At 44.4% G+C, this 16,761-nt stretch overlaps 1 protein-coding gene across 1 annotated transcript in view; it reads right to left on the reverse strand.

Moving 5' to 3' along the window:
- Positions 1 to 10,657: 10,657 nt before the first annotated feature.
- The window catches only part of SLC4A8 (solute carrier family 4 member 8), a 106,096-nt gene continuing 99,992 nt past the window's right edge, over positions 10,658 to 16,761 (reverse strand). The window contains exons 22-25 of the mRNA XM_077328913.1: positions 16,482 to 16,619; positions 13,621 to 13,745; positions 11,640 to 11,742; positions 10,658 to 11,139 (exon numbers count right to left, since the gene is read on the reverse strand). Coding sequence (XP_077185028.1) covers positions 11,655 to 11,742; positions 13,621 to 13,745; positions 16,482 to 16,619 — 351 coding nt within the window. The 3' untranslated portion in view covers positions 10,658 to 11,139; positions 11,640 to 11,654. The remainder of the gene's footprint in view (positions 11,140 to 11,639; positions 11,743 to 13,620; positions 13,746 to 16,481; positions 16,620 to 16,761) is intronic.

Genomic DNA, 16,761 nt, shown 5'->3' on the forward strand with positions numbered 1-16,761 from the left:
AAAACTATACCACCTCAATTCCTACCTAAGGTTGCACACATTCATCCTTTCAGCTGCCTAGATAGGCCAGCCCTCTTTCCTCTCTGTGTCCATCCTACCCTTGAGGGTTCTTGTGAGTATAAAAGGGAGGGAGAGGGTCATGTGTGGCACACTTAAGAGCTATAATGAGGTAAAAATATAATTCCATAAATGATGTGTGTGTTTTTATGGGGTTTTGATAGTTAATGGTGTTTTATGGGGCTTAATTGGGTATGGCAATTCGCCACACGTCCTTGGAGAGTGTCAGGATAGAAATCTAATAATAAATAAATCAAATAAGATACATGGTGTGCCGCATAAAGCATGAAGCATTCCACTTGCAAGTATGATAATGTATTGGAATGAAGGTGTGGGGTGCAGAACTGGGGCAGAGTTAAGGGGCTAGCACAGGTGAGGAGCAAGGATGCCAAGTCTCCCTAGTTCAGCATGCAAGATGAACCCAAAGTACACATTACTACCACCACTTCTTAATTGGGAGTAGGGAAGAGATGTGTCAGAAGAATCTCAGTAGGCGCCATCTTGAATATCTTTTTGATAGACTTCTGTACTCTTCCCATCAAAGTGCATGCTCATGATTGAAAAATGTATTGGGCCCCAAAGTCTACTGCACTATGGTCTCTTCCCCTCTTCTCTGCTTCTCAAGTGACACAGAAAACTAACGACATCCTCAAGATAATGGCAATGCAACCTTGGAGTCCCAGCAGATGGATAAGGGTTTACTGTCATTTTTAAACAAAACATTAGGACAGGGGTAGTCAACCTGTGGTCCTCCAGATGTCCATGGACTACAATTCCCATGAGTCCCTGCCAACAAACGCTGGCAGGGACTCATGGGAATTGTAGTCCATGAACATCTGGAGGACCACAGGTTGACTACCCCTGCACTAGGAGATGCCGGGTATAAGAAGCCTTGGTTTATAGTGATGTGTTGGATGTAGCATCAGTTTAATGCATGAGTCTACATCAACCCTGCAAGGACTCTCCATGATTCTTTCATTGCTGTTGTGAATGCAGAGATATTCACAGCCACCATGGAATATCCACGTGATCAACTGGTTAGTGATTTGCTGCCATGCTTCAGCTGCTTTGCAGCTTCCCTTCCTTATTTCTTCCTAAGCAATCTAAACAAAAGCTGCCTGCCCCTTTCCCCCTGTATCTCTGCAAAGGAGTGGGACAGAGATTTACTGTTAAAAAAAAATAATAAAGTTGACAATTCAGAGGAACCAGTAAGTCACAGCAATAGACCATTGTAACATTATTGTGCTGTAGTCCAATAGCTATCACTGTCATAATTTTTCCTCAAAAAGCCCTCTTGTGGTACAGCATGGAAAAGGCCAGCAGCAAAAGGATCACAGAAGAGAAATGATGCAACTCCATGTCATCCTCCTCATAACCCGTGACACTGTCTTAGCTGGGGGAAGAAAGCTCACACAGAGAACACAAAGGCCAAGGATGGCTTTCAGAAGGCACAGCAGGTTGCTGCAGGATGGAGGATGGCAGAAAAATCTGTATCCATGAGTTGCACCCTGCTTGCACCCTGTGGCATTTTGCTGTGCCATTCTGGCTTTTTAATTAATTCCACAGCAAAAACTGACAAGAGATGTCAGAAAACAGAAATCAGTGTACACTAGGCTTTCTCAACCAGGGTTTCGTGATGGCCAAGGAAGGGTTTCCCGAATGGGTGAGGCTTAATTAATTTGGTGTGTGTGTGTGTGTGTATTTGTTAAGCATTTATCAGATGATAGGACCATATATGGCCATGTTGACTTGAGCATGTACACAGCTCTGCTTCCCAACCATATTCTGCACAATCCTGCCACTTCTGGAGTTTCTTGAAGCCTGGAGAATGTTTCAGGGGTTTCTCAATGGTAAAAAAGTACATGGTAATAGAAGCACATCAAGCAAGGAAAACCATGCAATGTTGCAAATAAAGTCTGAATAGATAGTTTCTCAATCTTACTTTTATTTTAAAATTTTATCTTCTTATATGTTGCCATAAGGCATATACATTAAAGTTCATGGCACAGTCCAGGTCAAGCAAAATCATCCCTGTGAAAATAATCCCTGAGAAGAAAAACATGACAAACAGACCAGGCGTGCGTTTTGCAAGTGACAAGATCTTCTGACTTCCACCAAGGGTCTGTATGGAGATTTAAAGTCACAGCACCATATAAGAAGATAAATATTTCAAGTAACAAGAAGACTGAGAAATTATCTATTCATTCTTCATTTGGGCCATTACATGGTTCCCTTGGTCTGGTGAGAAAACAGAAGTCACACAAGGCCTGCCACTTTTTACATTTATTGCAAGCACAACTAAATGTGTGTTCAAAAGGCTTTTGCAAGAAGTGTGAAGCACAGCTGGAATCCTTTTCTCAGTGGCCAGTCAGCATCAGGTGGGGGCTTTTCCAAAGTGGGGAGAAACCAAGGCTGTGGCAGTTCCACATCACCTTCAGAACAAAAGCAGATCCTGAAACAAACAAGTGAATTAAGTATAGATTGGACAAGAGTTCAAGGTTACTCAAGGTGTCGCTGACTATTTTGATGTGGACCAAGTTTTGCCAGTTCTCAAAACGACAAGTGACAGAGGGAGGGAGGGGAGGATGAAGAGGAAGGAACAAAAGTTCTCCTCCCAAAGCTCCAGCTGACTTTCATGCACAACTGCCCCCTAACCCCTGGTGTTTAGGAGAGCCAGAGAAAAACATAAACTTGAGTGTCATTCTGGGCTTTTCTGCACCGGTGTTTTTTGTCAGTTCATATCACTAAAGGCCTTGGTTTTTATTTTCACATGTGTTTTCCTGTTCAGTGTTCGCTTCAGTTTCTCGTCACTTTTTCTCCACATTCTCCTCATCCAACATGTTTAACTACTACACTGTACTTGCTTCCCCATATAACACTATCCCCATGTATTTGGGCAACAGATTGAGCCCAATTCAATATTGGCTAGATTATCAGGAAAAAATTTTTTCAGAGTAGTCAGAGTAGTTTAGCAGTAGAATCAACTGCCTAAGGAGGTGGTGAGCTCCCTCCCTCTCACTGGGACTTTTCAAGCAGCAGCTGGACAGATAGCCTTGATGCTTTAGGCTGATCCTGCATGGAGTAGTGGGCTGGATTAGATCACCTGTGTAGCCCTTTCCAACTCTGATTCCATGTATTTTAATTTTAAATTTCTTATGTATTAAAATTCTTTGTGAGCCACCCTGAGCTTCCAAAAAAGGGCAGAGCATAAATACAAAAATTAATAAACAGAATGTAATTGCCTTACCTTTTCAAAAGTGACTTTCGGCACCTTTCACATGACTACCTGTTCCCATGTATCTCCATTGTAGCTGCGGCCCCTGTTGAAGCTCAGTGGAAGCCACGCCTTCCTATAGCATCCTTTATTCCATTGTTCCCCTTGTGTGGGGAGAGCTTGATTCTTTATGCACAGAGCCACATTTTCCAGTGATGCAAGGGAAACCACCACTGAAAATGGCGAGGACAGAGTGGACAGCCCCTTTCGAAGCACAGCTGATCTTTCCCACAAAGGCAAAAGCTATTCAGCAGCCTACTGGGAGGAGCACCGGGTCAAAGGCAGTTTCATAAACCACAGAGGAAGTACAAGCAAGCCGCAAAAGAAAAGCGGGCAGACCACAAAGGCCTGTGAATGCAACCAAATAATGCATTGCGGTTCTGACCTTAATGTGGAACAGAAAGCCTGGTTCAGTTCTCATCTGCAAGTCTTGGATCGGATGGAGAACTCTGAGAGGGGGAGAGAGTCGAAGGGCCGTAAGTCTGAGTACAGTGGATTTTATTTAATGTGTGCATTATGCTGGATGTGGTGGTGCAAGGAGGGTTGGGAGGCTTTCCCTGGGTGAGACTGTCTGTCTGTGTGTGTGCGCAAAGCGCTGTCATCGTGAGGTTGAAATGGATCTCCTTGCAGACCAGATGGGATAATCATATACCAATAACCAATTTTTGAGTATTTTTTAGCTCCGATAGACTGAATGCACAACCCTGGCCCCGATGTGTGCTGAATGCTTTGTCTTCTTTAAAGGATTAAAGAAGTCATGTTGAAGAGACAGAGAAGACCATAAGAGAACGCGCCATAGTCTCTGAGTTAGGGCAAATGATCCTGTTTCTGCACACATCTCACCAAGATTCTGACCACCTAGAACAGGGGTAGTCAACCTGTGGTCCTCCGGATGTTAATGGACTACAATTTCATGGAATTGTAGTCCATGGACATTTGGAGGACCACAGATTGACTACCCCTGACCTAGAAGATATACTTCTAGCGCATATATTACTACTTATTTTGTTGGAAAGTTCTTAGAAAAGCCTAGAATGCATCATTTTAAATTCCATCTACCCAACATTCAGGATAACCACCAGAAAAGACACAACAGAGAGCATCCTTAGATAAATACGGGCTACTTTTATTTTTCCTTGTTGTTTTTGGTGAACAACATGATTTAGGTAGATCCACAACAGACACAAATCCGATTGTCGAAGTATCATCATCACCAACAGACATTTCACAGACGCAAACAATGAGGCACGGCCGATCACGTCCGGTGCCGTGAAATGGAGTGAAACCACACATGTCTTCGACAGCCCGCCGCTGATCTAATTCGAACAACATTACTTTAATTTGTACATGACAAGTAGGTAAGAGTCTTTCTACCCATTGTTATATCTATTTACAACGTGGAGTGTTTTGGTTCATTTTTATTTATTTATTTTTGAAATTACATCTCTTTACGACAAAAATAAATATTTTCTTCTGTTTTTTTTTCCTAAAAACAAAATAATCTATCTCTACATGTAGCAGTTGTCGGAGAAAGAAAATACAATTGAAAAGATGTGCCAGCATCTTTTCTTTTATTTCATTCCCTTCCTTCCTCCATTACAGTTATGAAGCTCCAGGAGGTTCCAGAGTTTCAGAAAAGACTGAAGTGCCTTGAACGTTTACACAGGTTCTATGATGTAAAGCTTCCCAGGAACTGGGCTCCTAAAAAAACATTCTGGCCCATGAAATTCACTTGACAACACCCCTCCACAAACACACAATAGAGGTCCCTCAACCATGGCTAGATCATTGTGGCATGGTCCTTTCATCTTTTCTACCAAATAGTCCGAATGAATCTTTCCATCCTTGTTCTCAGTCGTCGTGAGCTTGCACTGATTTCCGCTCACTAGAACTCTTGGAAATCAAAAACGGAAGTGCCTTCTATTATTTACACCTCTTCTATTGTGTCAGCAACTTCCTGGAATCTTTGTGGGGGGAGGATCCTTGGGAGGGGAGGCATGGCTGATGCAGCACTATCATTTTCGGCTATTATCTGTAAGCAAAGTAACTGTGTCAGCAGAAATGCTCTAGGAATTTCCCCAATCTGTACAGTGAAGAAGACCAAAGAAAATTGGGGGAATTTCTAGGGTGTTATGGCCATGGAGACAGGAAGTGATGCTGCTGCATCTACAATATTAACCACGCCCCCTTCTTGGGCTGCTCAGTTGCCTGAAAGCAGGTGGGCTCAGAGGATGCTTCTCAGAATCCAGACCCTAAAGAGATGTTCTAGGCTCTGGAATTGACTTTGCATCCACTTTCTCCCTCCAACAATACTGGCCCCTAAACCAAAAAAAAAAAAAAATCCAGTGTGTGCTCACTTAGGTTCATTCTGCACATGAAGGATAATGCACCTTTAATGTGCTTTTACAGCTGGAGAACACGGAAATCTACAGTGCGGAACAGGAAAATCCACTTCTAAAGGGCATGAACCGTTGTGTGTGGAATGGGCTTATTCTCCTTCTGAACAGTCCCAATCAGCCCATTAACTAAATTCTCATAATACAAGTTATGCAAGAACATCAGCCAATTCAATATAGCATTTGAAGCGAGAGGCTATGCTGGTCCATTTAGGCCAAATGTTCTGCTCCTAGACTTCTGAGCTGTACTTCCCGTTTGCCCCACAGATCCACTGTGCAACATCTTAATATGTTAGATGAGGAGGAAAAGACATTTTACTACCTCACACTACTCCTTTCACTAACTTCAGAAGCCAGCACTCCATTTCTGGAAAATTATGTCTCTCCTGCAAGGAATGTTCCCGCCATGTTTAGTTATCAGTGTTTCTAAACCAACAAATACCCACACTCTGAATAGGGGGCACTTAATTTTAACCTTAAGGTCCATTCCTCCAGTCATGCTATGAAATGATTTCCTCAATTTGTTTTTGTTCTGATCATGCTCACCCTCACTGACGTTTCCTCTGTTGTGTTCTCAGCCGCTGAAACAGGGTTGCACTTACCTGTAACTGTTGTTCATTGAATTATTCTTATCAGGCACGTATGGGAGACCATTGCAAAAAATATCACGCTAGCATAGCAACATAATCAGGAACCCCTCCACCTGGACCCATTTCCCGCCTCGTGATCACGTGTTCCAGGGAGAGAGCGTACTCCCTTCAGTTCTCCAAGGCTGCCCAAACTCAGAACCACCTTGGAAGGAACAGGAGCAAAAGCCTTCTCCCACCATGCAACTTTCAGCCAAGAGGCTCCATCTGACCAAGCTGTTGGGGTATAGTACTAGCAAACTGAACAAGCTCTGACATGGTGGGCCTCTCTTAAGCACAGGAGGCAGAGCTCATGCTTGTTGTGGTGTGTTATTTTTGTTCCATATTTTGAACACTTATAAAATAGTGCTTTGGATGCCATTGGGAGGGACCACAAGGACAACAAACAAGGAGAGCCTGGTTTATGATGGGGCTTGCCTCCCACAAAATGGATGCTCCAAGGAGTACAAAATGAGTCTTCTATAGCGAAAAGAGAACTTTCATAGAATTATAGAATCATGGAAGGGGCCATACAGGCCATCTAGTCCAACCCCCTGCTCAACGCAGGATCAGCCCTAAGCATCCTAAAGCATCCAAGAAAAGTGTGTATCCAACCTTTGCTTGAAGACTGCCAGTGAGGGGGAGCTCAGCACCTCCTTAGGCAGCCTATTCCACTGATGAACTACTCTGACTGTGAAAAACTTTTTCCTGATATCTAGCCTATATCGTTGTACTTGAAGTTTAAACCCATTACTGCGTGTCCTCTCCTCTGCAGCCAACAGAAACAGCATCCTGCCCTCCTCCAAGTGACAACCTTTCAAATACTTAAAGAGGGCTATCATGTCCCCTCTCAACCTCCTTTTCTCCTCAACTTTCCTCACAGCGATGACGACGATAAAAAATCAACAGAGCGCACTAGAAGACTTCGTATCGTCTTGGCAGTGAAAAAGGAAGTGAGGGAAAGCGACATCCGCCAATGGGCTATGCAGTGCACTGAACGGGAAACCTGGCCCCTTCTTTGGAGTTTTAAAATTAGAAAGAAAATGTCCCGTAGCTGGCCCATGCAAGGGTAGTCCAAATGTGGGGCTACACGAGAAGGCTGAAGATGAACAACATTCCCGTTTCTTAGTTCTGAACCTACAAAAACAGCCGTTGAATCATGTTTGCTTTGCACTGTAGCTTTTGTTGCTTCTAGGATACCCTTATCTTCATAAAAAGTGTACATAGGCCTGCATACTAACAGCATACTAACAGAAGACAACGAAGACGAGTTGGTTCTTATATTCCGCTTTTCTCTACCCGAAGGAGTCTCAAAGCGGCTTACATTCGCCTTCCCTTTCCTCTCTCCACAACAGACACCCTGTGGGGTGGGTGAGGCTGAGAGAGCCCTGAGATTCCTGCTCGGTCAGAACAGCTTTATCACTGCTGTGGCGAGCCCAAGGTCACCCAGCTGGCTGCATGTGGGGAGAGCGGGGAATCAAACCCAGCTTGCCAGATTAGAAGTCCACACTCCCAACCACTTCCTTGTGAGGCAGGGTTTCCTCATGCCATGGATGCACGTGAACAATATGGTTATAATAATTCCTGCTCCTAGGAAACATTTAATTTTCTCTGTCCTGAAGGACAGACAAGAACAGAAAACATAGCTTAATAGATCTTACCGTCCCCTCGCAAAAAAAACATTTTTAGATGGCACAATAATGCAACCCACTATAAGCCCTCAGGGATTGTGGTGTTTGGCTACTGCCAACCTCAAAGACAGCCAATGGGTGGGAAGGAAGAATAGAACTCCCATGGCTCAATATCTCATTGTATATGTGGCGAAGAATGGACTCTGTAGGTATTTCAAAGGAGTCCCCTGAACCGTATCCCAGTGGCTTCAAAGTGATTTGAAATGTTCGGAGAGCCATCTGAGGAGGCTTAAATCTCTGGTCAAAATAGCTTGGATTTAATGTGGTTAGATTAGGTAATTTCAGGGGACAAAGAGATTTACAAATCTCCTATTTCCAAATTTTTCTACTCATCAGGACATTTGGGATAGAGGATGTAGCAGAGTCCAGGTTTCTCATGGCGGTACTACAATTTCAATACGAGCCAGTGAGCACCTTTATTCAGTCCCCCTCCCTGTGCCTGTGCGTCTATCTAACTACCTGCCTATCTATACAAGGCATGCAGTTTCATTTCACATCACTTTCAGCAAAAAGCACCTTTGAGGATCACCCTTTTAGTTCAAGTAACTGAGGGCCCAGGGGTATGGTACCTGATATGAATGCAGACCAGTCATTCAGATTCAACCCTGTACTGTTCTAATAGCGATTTTTTTTAGCAGCAGCAGCAGCAGAAAAAACATCTTACACAATGAGCCAAGGTAAGGATGGAAGGAATGCAATGCAGCCATACTACTAAGCAAGGTTGGCCCTGGTTACTACCTCCATGAGAGACCTCCTGAGATCCCCATGTATATTAGAAGTAGAGTTGGTCCTTATATGCCGCTTTTCTCTACCTGAAGGAGTCTCAAAGCGGCTTACATTTGCCTTCCCTTTCCTCTCCCCACAGCAGACACTCGTGAGGGAGGTGAGGCTGAGAGCGCCCATTAGGTTTAGCAGAACAGAAAAGACTGAAGGACCTATTTTATTACTACCACTTTCAGGGATCACGACTCCACGTCCCTATCCTGGGACATGGAAGCAATCCCTATTCTGACCATCAGAGAATTTGCAAGACTCTTTGTTCTATCTTGGACCAAAAGACTCAACATGCATGCGTGTTTACCAAGGAGGAGGAACTTGACCTTCTGTGGAGTTACTCCCTCACTTGATAAGACGAGGCCAAGTTCTCAAAAGAACATTACACTAAGGGCAACATTGAATATGATGTGCGGTTAAGGGATTCTTTTTAGGGATAGTATCTTGTGTTTTGCCCACAAGGGGTAGAATTAGTTTTGCAGGAATGGCTTTTGGTGATAAATCATCCTGACCAATAATACTGGAACTCTTCTTGCAGTGGTTTCAACGGAATCATTCCACGCTGAGGATGCTATATGTTTGTTTGTTTTTTTCAATTACAATGCAAAGGTAGCCTAGTCTAAACCCACTGAAATTAAGTTAGACTGGAATAAACCTACATAGGATTCTGCTGTCCGATAATGCACTGGGGGAAAAATACAATGCATGAGCAAGTGAAAACAGAGACTTCATGAGATTAAACTTTTGTTGTTGTTGTTGGGTGCAAAAGCAAAGTGTACACAATGGGTTTTTAATGCAAAAGAAAAGTGTGAACAAAATGACAAGTAGGACATGTGAGGACTCAAAGGGAAGAGGAAATCTCATCCTCGTGCTGGTCCCAGCTTTCTCCTCTCTTGCTTTGCACACCCCTACATATACTCCAGCCCTCTTGATCATGTGCTACCCTGGCCAAAAACTTTTTACATATAAGGCCTTTAGAAAAAAAAACTGCATTATTGGGAAACAAGGCGTTAAACTGACTTTTTCAGATTCTTCTGGGTCTTCCTTGTCCTTAGATGACCCCTTGGTGCTAATTTTTTAAAACAGTGAGGCATTAAGTATAGGATTGTGTGAGAACAGGTCTTAGGATCTCATGGCTTCCTGAGTGCAGAAATGAAATACAAGACCACTTTATGAGTAAGACTTAAAAAGTGGGTTCTATCCCTGTGCTCATTCCCAGACGAGCTCCTATGGAAATCACTCTGGCATCTTTTTTCTACAAGGTCCTTAAAAAAAAAATCCTTAACTAATCCTAGACCCCAAACATGGCATCACATTGCCAGGCCTAGATTGTCCATTGCAGTTCCCAGCATGGCTGCAGGCCACTCCCATTTCAGGATGATGCAAAGTGTGACATCAGACAGCCACTGGACCAATCACCCTTCTCTCTCTTACTAGCTCATTTCCATGGCTAATGCTTTGTTTTTGTCGGGTTCAACTTGTTGCTGAAGAAATACTGGCAATGCATTGTGCTGATGTTCGATCCAGGTCTGTACTGTGATAGAAATCCTTTTATATGTTTGGATTTATGAACGTCCGGGCTCCAGAACAGATGCAAAATCAATAAAATTAAAGAGCTGAACAGAATTTAAACAGCTCGCTTGTGTTAAAATAAACACAATTAAAAAGGAGGCATTCAGAGAGGACCACCATCTAAGAGGGGCTTTCCCCCCCGTTCTGCTTGCTGACATTGACGTTTTTTTCCTTGTGGATCCAATTGCTCCTGTGATGCCCAGCCGAAACCCCTAACCCAACCCGTAATAAGCCAGTATGGAGATTACAAAAAAATTAAACAAACCCTAAAATAGTTCTTGTTATTATTGTTGTGATACATTCAAGGGTTATATCGGAAAGAAACGGTTAACTTTAAAAACAAAATACGCAGCAGTAGCAGTCCCTCTACGACTAAGAAACTGCAACACAGCAAACGCGCACGCACACACACGCGCACACGCGCACACACGCACAGGTACGGAGGCTTTAACACGGAACTTTCAACAACAGCGTGTGCGTCTTGATTTGCTGGTCTGAAGATATTTAGAATGCCCACTGAAGCACACAATCAAAAAAAAAAAAAAAAACTTCTGAATGGCTTTAATATGAACCCCAGTTACTTGTATGAAGAAAGCACCCGGGGCAGTTTGTTAGCTTGTGCCTTTCTCCACTCCAAAAAGTATTCTTCCGCCTTTGTCTGCGCATTTTGCTCTTCCCTGAGTCATCTCTTCATGTGCTGCTGCTTCTCCTCCTCCTCGCCCAGAGCCAAAAGGCCTGAATAAGCAAAGCTGTGGGCCAAGAAAATAGTGATGTATTAATTCAGAGGACGAGAGTCAAAATTCATTTCCCCGCCATATCCCCCTGATATCTGATATCCCCCTGTTCCTCAGGAGGTTGTTAAGGGTGAACCATCTGCTGCAGGTTATGATCAATGCTCCAATAAATGGTGGGAATTCATGGAAGAAACCTGCCCCCCCTCCCCGGTGCATGCCGTGCATGTGCGTTTACGCCAGCAGGGGGCACTAACGTGCATGCGCAGAGTTGTTGCGCATGTGCATTTACACCAACAGGGCGTAATGTGCATGCGCGGCAGCTCCGTACATGCGCGTTTGCGGCCGCGCCTGCCTCTTCCCCCCCTCTCCCAGCGAGAAGCTAGTCGGACCACAAGCTTGTCGCTGCGGGGAGGGGGGAGGCAGGCGCAGCCGCTGGCAGCCCGGTACCGAGGCCTTCGCAGCCCGGTACTGGCTACGGAACGGGGATTGACGACTCCCACGGAAAATCTCCATACCTCTTCTCTTTGGATTTAGAGTTTTTCTGTATTCATGGTGATTGTCTTCCACACAGTTGTTTTAGACATTTCATCTGAGATGTTAATGTCTGCTGGGTCTGCCCTGAAATAAACATTTTAGTTCAAAGCCAGTACACTGAACACTTCCAAAGGACTGTAATATGTTATGCAGTGAGATACGACCCCCCCCCCCATGATGTCTTTTTTAATCAGCTACATTTAAAGGATTTTCTGGCGTTTTTAACTATTGATGAATTGTATTTGATGAAATATTCGTTAATCTCAAAGGGTGCCATGCTGTGTGGATGCATGGAATCATTCCATGTAAGCTGTTTTGAGCTCCCTTCAAAGGCTAGGATACAATGGGGAAAACAGGGTTTTCTTTGGGGGGGGGATGCGTGTGTGTGTGAGAGAGAGAGGGAGAGAGAGCAAGCTTTTCAAAAGCATGGTACCAGGAGCTGGTCAGCTGGGCAGAATCATAGAATCATAGAGTTGGAAGGGGCCATACAGGCCATCTAGTCCAACCCCCTGCTCAACGCAGGATCAGCCCTAAGCAGGCCATGCCCAGGCTGTATCTGGGAAGGCACAAATGGGATGAGGGCAGGAGAAACAGAAACTGAATTTTTGGAAATACCTGATTTTTCAGCATCATAAAGCCGCTCAAATCTCACCAATGTCAGCCATGAGTGTCTACACCAGCATAAAGGGAAGCAGTGGCTGGGTAATGCAAAACCAGTGTTTATTTTAACTATGGCAAGTCTGTGAAACCAGGATTCGGCTTGCCGATGATCGCTCAGATCCTGGTTCGCAGAACCCAAATTCATCTATCTAGGGAATAAGTTTCCTGTGCATTTTGACTCTCCGTTGTAACTATACGTCCGCATAACGTGTGAATGCAGGCATCCTGGCTTGAAGTTGGCTTGCTCCCCAGCACCACCCTCTCCCGCTGCAGCGTGACAGTGCTGCAACCAGCATTAGTTGGGGGCAAACTAGCTTCCAGCCAGAATATCTGCATTCATACCTTATGTGAAACTATAGTTAAGACTAGAGATCAAAACACATCTATTAAATCTTTAAAAAAAACAAAACATGAAACATTTGTTCACTAGAAGACTCAGTTTCCTCAACAAAACTTGCTTCCCCACTCAGAGGTCAGCCACAGAAAAGTCAGTTTAAAGATCAGAGGGGGTGTTTTTCTGCTTGAAGTGCTGCTTGTGCTCCAAATGTATGTAAATAATTCCAGGTGGCAGGTATTTCAGTGCCTGAACATAGCTTGGAGGGAAAGCAGTTCAAACCAAAACACCATCCTTCTGATCTTTAAAATTATTTTTCTGCAATTGACATGTGAAACACATTTGGTTTAAGAAGAAGAACTGGGTTTTTTATACCCCATCTTTTACTACCTGAAGGAGTCTCACAAGCGGCTTACAAATCGCCAAGCCCTTTCCTTCTCCACAACAGACACCATGTGATGTAGGTGAGGCTGAGAGAGCTCTCAGAGAACTGTGACTGGCCCCAGGTCATCCAGCTGGCTGCATGCAGAGGAGTGGCGAAACACACACAGTTCTCCAGATTAGAGGCCACAGCTCTTAAACTCTACACCAAGCTGTCTCCCTTAAGAAGCCCGGAGTCTTTTAGTGAACAAACATATGTAATTTAACCAAAACTACAGATAATAAAACTTCAAATTATGGCTTCCAGTTCTGGTTTGATATACCCTAATTTGCCACAGCTAATGTCCTGGCTTCAAACAACTAACCAGAGTTGCTTGAATTAAAGCGAAGCTTCTTGAAATGTCTCAATTTAGACATGAAATTGGCAAGCCTATCTATCATCGCCCATGGGGTCACGATGGGTCATACACGACTTCGCACCTAACAACATCTATCATCCACCAAAAATTGACACCAAGCCTTGACCGCCAGCACATCTAAGTTGTGAAGGCTAAAGGCTACTTTGGAGGTGCTATCGTTGCTTTTACCTGTTGTTATTTCTGGATGAAATATTGCGTGTCATTGCTTCGGTTCCTGGCACCGACAGATAATTTGTATTCACTACTGGTATTTCAATCACAGTCTGACCATTTTCCATCATCTTCTCGGACTCCTATTTGAGATGTAACAGGTCATTCTTACGGACACTTGTTGAAATAAGATGAACATCATATACCATATTTATTTTCTCTGTGCATTTTCAACAAACTATCACCCCATTAAGTCCTCTGGACGTCAGTGGAATATGACTCAGTCTGACATTTTTTCACCAAGTTCATTGAGACTTGGTCATGGGTAACCTTTGCAAGACTATGCTCATTATATTTATTAGAAGTTACAGTCTTCAGCGAGTTTCCTGTTTACGAAGATAGCCCACACAGTTCAAGCTGCATTTATGTACCCCTAATTATTATCCGAGCCTCTTGTGGCGCAGGGTGGTAAGGCAGTGACATGCTGTCTGAAGCTCTGACCATGAGGCTGGGAGTTCGGTCCCAACAGCCGGCTGTCGACTCAGCCTTCCCATCCTTCCGAGGTCGGTAAAATGAGTACCCAGCTTGCTGGGGGGTAAATGGTAATGACTGGGGAAGGCACTGGCAAACCACCCCGTATTGAGTTTGCCATGAAAACGCTAGAGGGCGTCACCCCAAGGGTCAGACATGACTCGGTGCCTGCACATGGGATACCGTTACCTTTTTAATTATTATCCAGATCCCGGAAATTCTATTATTCCTGCAATTATTTCATCTTATTTAGCATCAGCTTGGTGCCCACCCAAAGGAGGCCACAGTCTGCATAACAGAACACCAGCATGGTGTAGTAGTTACGAGTGTCCATCTAGGATCTGGGAAACTCAGGTTTGAATCCCCGCTCCACTAGGGAAGCTTGCTGGGTGATCTTGGGCCAGTAACTCTCAACCTGATCTACATCATAGGGTTGTTGTGAAGCAGCAGATAGGAAAATAGTGTCCACTGCATTCAGTCCCTCGTTGAAGAACAAGGCTGAGTATAAATGAAGTAAATAAACAATAGGTAAGACAGGGTGGGCTCTGACCTGGATGGCCTAGGCTAGCCTCAATACATAGAATCATAGAATCATAGAGTTGGAAGGGACCTCATGGGTCACCTAGTCCAACCCCCTGCACTATGCAGGACACTCACATCCCAATCTGTCATCCACTGTCACCTGCCACCCCCTTGAGCTTTCACAGAATCAGCCTCTCTGTTAGATGGCTATCTAGCCTCTGTTTAAAAATTTCCAAAGATGGAAAACCCACCACCTCCTGAGGAAGCCTGTTTCACTGAGAAACCGCTCTGTCAGGAACTTCTTCCGGATGTTTAGATAGAATTTCTTTTGAATTAATTTCATCCCAATTGTTCTAGTCTGTCCCTCTGGAGAAAGACAGAACAGTTCTGCTCCATCCTCCATATGGCACCCAATACAGCTTGGAAGCTAAGCAAGGTCAGTTCTGGCTAGCATTTGGATGGGGGACGTCCAAGGTATGCCAGAGTCATAACATGAAGGCAGGCCAATGGCAAACTGCCTCTGAGAGCCTCTTGCCTTGAAAAATCTACCGGGTTTGCTATAAGACAGCTCTGACTTGGTAGCTCTTTCCACCAGCAAGACAAGGTAGGGGACTACAAGGAAGTCCGTCCCCCCCCCCCTTGACAGTCTACTTGAATAACAAGTCCCATCTTTGCAGAGGGATGAAACAGCACACAGCAAAAGCTACTTTCCTGAGAATAACATGATATTGGACAAAGACACAACATTGGGAAATAGCTGCAGTATGATACAAGAAATCATAATATGCAGAAACAGTCTCTCATGCCCATAACATCCTCTCCAGAAGGTACTTTGGATTAGAGGTCGGTTTCTTATACTCTGCAATTCCAAAACAACTTGCAAACACCTCTCCGCATAACAGACACCTTTGTGAGGTAGGTGGGGCTGGGATAGCTCCGAGAGAACTGTTCTGAGAGAACAGCTCTAAGAGAACTGTGACTAGCTGCATGTGGAGGAGTGGGGGATCAAACCCGGTTCTCCAGACTGGAGTCCGCCACTCTTATCCACTGGTGTAGTGAAAGGGAATTCCTTTGCCACTTGAGTCGTTAGCTCCTATCTTAAAAGGAAAATCCTCCTACACAGATCACAAGTATAAATTTTACATTAGCAAGATTTTGTGTTCTTCCATCTGATGTCACAAAAATGCCTCAGGGGCCGTGAACATCTACAGGCTGGTTCTCACAGTGTTTCCAACGGCTTTTGCTTTTGTATAACAAGGGATGCCTACAAGTTTCCCTTAGCAGGTCTCACTGCTGGTATCTTTACAGCCTATTCTCTCAACCGGCCTAGATCTTAGCATAACATCCTGCTGCTGCATTCAGATGCATTTAATTGCTCCTCTCCTTCTCACCCCTTATCTGCAGGATTCAAAGCAAGGAACTGAATGAGGAGAGGTGAGTCTTGGTATGTTCAGCACAAGGGGATTGGAGAGTTGGCACTTAAGTCACCAAGTTCTGACAAATAGAAGAAGAAGAAGAAGAAGACTTGGTTCTTATATGCCACTTTTCCCTACCCGAAGGAGGCTCAAAGCGGCTTACAGTCTTTCCTCTCCCCACAACAGACACCCTGTGAGGGAGGCGAGGCTGAGAGAGCCCTGATATCACTGCTTGGTCAGAACAGCTTTATCTGTGCTGTGGCGAGCCCAAGGTCACCCAGATGGTTGCATGTGGGGGAGCGCAGAATCGAACCTGGCATGCCAGATTAGAAGTCCGCACTCCTAACCACTACACCAAACTGGCTCTCAGTAATGGTAGAAACAGAAGCGCGCATATAACTATATATTTACCTCTTCCGCTTTTGCATTGTTTTTGGCATCCTCCAGTCTTTTCTTCTTGCTCTCTGGCATGAGATCATCAAGCCAGCTCAGTTCCCTCTTTGAAAAACAGAGATCCATGACCTGCCGGACGAAGACCAGTGCCAAAACCTGGCATGTTCAGGGGAGAATAAGAAAAGAAAATCTCACGTTATCATGAAAGCACTCACCCTGCAGAGACTGTCACTGCAGGGATTGAGTACTTCTCTTTCGTGGAGCTATAAAACCAGAACCAATATTGCAACGATGAGTC

The sequence above is a fragment of the Paroedura picta genome, chromosome 3 (assembly GCF_049243985.1).
Source record: "Paroedura picta isolate Pp20150507F chromosome 3, Ppicta_v3.0, whole genome shotgun sequence".
NCBI lineage: Eukaryota > Metazoa > Chordata > Lepidosauria > Squamata > Gekkonidae > Paroedura > Paroedura picta.